General features: G+C 37.3%; 1 protein-coding gene across 1 annotated transcript; it reads right to left on the bottom strand.

The window, feature by feature from the left end:
- Positions 1 to 658: 658 nt before the first annotated feature.
- Positions 659 to 2,625, bottom strand: LOC117072528 (germ cell-less protein-like 1). Its single transcript, XM_033192828.1, has one exon. It carries the CDS (start codon positions 2,461 to 2,463, stop codon positions 892 to 894), a length of 1,572 nt encoding a protein of 523 aa, XP_033048719.1. The 5' UTR covers positions 2,464 to 2,625; the 3' UTR covers positions 659 to 891.
- Positions 2,626 to 4,517: the final 1,892 nt, after the last annotated feature.

Raw genomic sequence — 4,517 nt, forward strand, 5'->3', positions numbered from 1 at the left:
GGTATAAAGTACTGAGCTTAAGTAGCAAACAAAACTCCCAACTAAAATTTGAATTTAAATAATTCTAAAGATCAGAGAATATTAATGTTTAAAAGTGTAATATCTAGTACATAAATAATTGAAAAACTAATAATAAAGGTGTACAGACTGTCAAAGAAAAGACCATTAAGGCAAGAAATATCCTTCAAATCAAACTGATTTTTCACTCATTCAAGATCATTTGAAGGTGTGAAGCTAACTTTCATTGTTCTTAAAATCCTAGGAAAGCCAAATTTAAAAAAATAGCATGACAATGCTTAAGTTTAAAAAAAGTTTCTCAGCTTAGTCTCCAAAACCAGGAAGAAAGCATTTAATGATTAAAAACAAGTATGAACTGGAAAGATATCAGACTAAAAGGAGGAATCGTAATAAGCCGGTTTAAAATATTAAAAGAAAGCTTTAAATACACCAATTCAAAACAGCATTTCTAATTGGCCATCCAAATTATTCTTTTAGATTATTTTAGCCAAATAAAAATAAGTTTACTGATGGATAACTGAGGTCCACTAACACAAGGTAGAAACAAAGTTTAAGCTAAAAATTAAATCTATATTTTGTTGCAGATAAATGTGAGATTTACCTATAGTAATTTCCTCTGATGCTAAATTAAAAGCACGAGTTGACATTGTACCAACAGAAATGGTTCAACAGATATTTTCTTGGCTTTAAAATGTTTTGTTCATATGTGCAGAGAAATGCAATGAGGATAAGAATAATCTTCTGTATTGTCTGTTCAGTTCATAAGGCCTTTACCATCATTAGTCACCTTAGATGTGAATATCAGTAGGCCCATTAAATTAAAGCTGGCCTAAAAAGTTTTCAGAGTGCTACTGTTCCCAACCGATGAGATCTTCAGTTTTCTGGATTTTCTGGGTGACGATTATTTTCAATTCTTTTCTCTGGCGATATATACAAGAAGTTACAGCAGATATACAAAGGGAAGGTCAGAAGCCTGCTGTCGAAATTCATCACCACTTGTTCCTGATCCTTTTTAAGTATAAGTATTTGATAGCCAGTTGTTCTACTACATATTAGTTTTCCACGACTATCAAAAGAAGCCAAACGTAATTTAAATGCTACGCTCCTTTGAGGCTGTAAACTGACAGACCCGCTACATGGCTGATTCAGTGTATTGCGTTTGAAAATGATGCATCGATTGGTGTAAATTACAAGTAGGTGAAAGCCGAAGTTAAAACCCGTCCAACGCCAGCAGTATTCACCGTCTTTGGCAAGCTTTCTACCACACCTCATGCTATTTCCCTCTAGTTCTTCTTTATCGATTTCTTGAGGCCCTACCTCACTGTCTTGTTCGGCCCGCAGCATAGCAAACCACTGCTGTTTATACACAGAAGACAGCCATTCTGAAGGTACTATAGCATCTTGTTCAATAATTCTTGCAGAAGCCAGGTCACTGATAATATATTGTAACCTTAAATGTCTGAATACTGACACAAATGGTTTTCCTTGTTCTGTTTCAAGAAAGGTCATACCTTCAAAATCTTTTCTCTGTTTGGAAAACCAGACATCTGTTTCTGTCAAAAGCTGTTTTAAAGATCCATTCCAAGAAGGCACAAGTTGAAGAAACATCCACTTTTTTAGAGCGGTGTATACATCCATCTCCACTTGCATCACAAATAAGTTAGATGAACCAATGAGCTGTTTCATGACATTTATGCTGAGTTCTTTAAAAAGTTTAACATTCTGGTGAGTCATCAAATTGTTTAGAAGCCATTCAAGGCATTTTTTCTTTACGCAATCTAATCCATAGGTCTCTACTGATGTGTAATAGCCACACACAGTTTTCACAGTAATTGTCTCCTTCATCGTCTTACCACACTGCTTTATTAAACCATCCAACTGCAGCATACAAGCTGCTGCCAAAATGGCAACAACTCGACTGGGCTTTATCAACACGTCATCTCGATACAGTGAACCAAACGCAACCTGCAGCGCTTCTACATCAATGTTCTGATCAGGAATCTCCAGTTCAATAATATTCATGCTGGATTCTTTCCAAGAACCACTGAACATACTAGAAAAGTAGCCAGATTGACATAAATATATTTTGTGTAATCGCCATTCTTCTCCTAGAGCACAAATCTTAATGTCACTGTTTTCACCATTCAAAAATAATGTTTGATAACTATATTTGGATGTACTCCTTAATTTTTTCCTTGCAGGGACGTGGAGGAGCGGCTGCTGCTCGTCCCTCTCCTCCTCATCCTCGTCTCTCTCCGAGTCAGGGCGACAGTAGCGGAAGGCCCCGCTGCGCTTGCGACTGCCTGGGCAGTAACAGAAGCCGTAGCCCGCCGCAGGGTCTCCAGGGTCCGGCCTCCCGGCCGAGTCCCCCGCCCTGGCACCCTGCTCCTGCTGGGCAAGGGCTTGCCTCGGCTGGCGCAGCACCCGGCTGCTCGACGATCCCATGGGTCGCGGCTCCCAGGACTTCAGGGAGGCCGGAGGAGGGGGTCTCCCGCCATGGCCCGGCTGCCGCCGCCAGCCTTCCCCGAGCGCAGGTGCCTGCACCGCCAGCTTCTCACGCGCAGCCCAACCGTTGCAGTGGACACTGCCGCCTCCATCCTCCGCACCCCTCCCCCACTATATATATATATATTTTTGGAGACAGAGTCTCGCTGTGTCGCGCAGGGTGGAGCACAGTGGCACGATGTCGGCTCGAAAAACTGAAGAATTTAATACTGTTATAAAATGCAACATGCACTACAATACATATGCAAATATACTCTATTATATAGCATAAGGTTACCAAAACAATCCGCATCTAAATAAATTAATAATAGTAAAGACAACAAAGATGAAGTTATAATAAATAGAACACAGCAAATAAAATCCACAACTGAACCTAAGACTCTAAAGTGCCATTCCTGAAACAGGCTCCAAACAATCAGTACAAATTTTGCATCATCACGAATTTTGCATCATTGCCAAGAATTGTAGTTTCTAGAGCAGCTTGACTTTTCAGTAGGGTATGAACATGCAATACTCAACAAACTCTTACAACTTGTTACATTTCATTCACAGATAATTTATTATGATTTTTATAATAACTCACTTGATAACTGAAAGATTTTTAATAACTAGTAAATTATTTTAACACTAAAAGTTTACAAAACTATTCATTTATATAAACAGAAAGAAGATATTTTATAATCTATTGCCAACCCATTGAAATAAAATCAATCCTCATGGAGCTGGGAAAATAATTTGAAACTATTTTATTAAAATATAAAGAGCCTCAGACATCCATCTAGCAGATAGAAGACAAAGCATCAATTCATCCCAGAGCTAAAATCTTCCAGAGTGGCCTTAACATTTGGATCCTGCTTTAGACAATACTAACTATTTTTTATTCTAAGCACAATTTGAAATGAATCCCTCAGAATTACAATAAAACAGACCTGAAATAAACCCATCAGAAATGCTTTCTTTTATGGAATCCTGTTTGGAGATTTTCAATTAGAAGCCAGGAGGGTAACTAATCATTTTTCAGATCTATGTCATCTTTGCACCTCCCACCCCCAAATATAAATCCGTAGGACTTAAACCGACTCCATCTCCCACTCCCTTCAATAACATTATGTTTCCTGCTAAAGCACTATCCTCATTCTTAACCTATCATTTTAATTTTAGTGATATATGTAATTTGCAACAAAATTGCCTATTTCCTCCAGCTTTCTTTCACATTCCTGTCTTCAAACTTTGCTTATCTAAGCCAATCATATTCAATGTTAACTTTTTGAGAAATCTTTGATCCTCATCTGTTCACTGGCATGGGTACCTTTTTATACTCTCTTAGAACTGTCTACCATTTTCACACTTAGCAAACTGTATTGTGATTGATTTGGTTGCATTGTAGACTATAAACAGTGAGGTTAATAACTATATTACTATATTCAAAATGAAATTCCTACTTTTAACATATTTTTGATAAGGAGTAGGTGCCATAAATTGTGTTAAATGGATAAATAAACCAATTCAGGAAGAAAGGAAAGAAGAAAGAATAAAAAGAAGAGAAAGAAAAAAGGGAGTGAGATGGAACAAAAAAGAAAAGATAGGAATGAAATAAGAAATTCATATACGCACAAATGTGTAGAAGAAACATAATGTGTGTTTAGTAATAATACACCCTTAGTTCTCACTTCATACTGAAAATAATGTAGAGAAAAAGTGCAACCTTCCACAATCAATCACTGAGAACTCATAAGGGATGTGCATAAGGAAAACAGCAGGTTAGAAAAGGGGCTCAAACCATGATTAGAAAGGCAATGGCCTAAGTAATGTGCATTATAATTACTTAATTAATTATATTTGAAGCCAAACTTAACTAAAAATAGGTTGACATTTACCCCTGTTGCTGCAGTATTGTGGTGGTAGTTATATGGAGAGTTCTGAGTCAAAAGAACACATTTTGGTAATTGCAAAACAGAAACAGCTCAAACAGAAAAAAAATCAAAAGTCTCCTT

This window comes from Trachypithecus francoisi, unplaced genomic scaffold (genome assembly GCF_009764315.1).
Source record: "Trachypithecus francoisi isolate TF-2019V2 unplaced genomic scaffold, Tfra_2.0 Lachesis_group4, whole genome shotgun sequence".
NCBI classification, from domain to species: Eukaryota; Metazoa; Chordata; class Mammalia; order Primates; family Cercopithecidae; genus Trachypithecus; species Trachypithecus francoisi.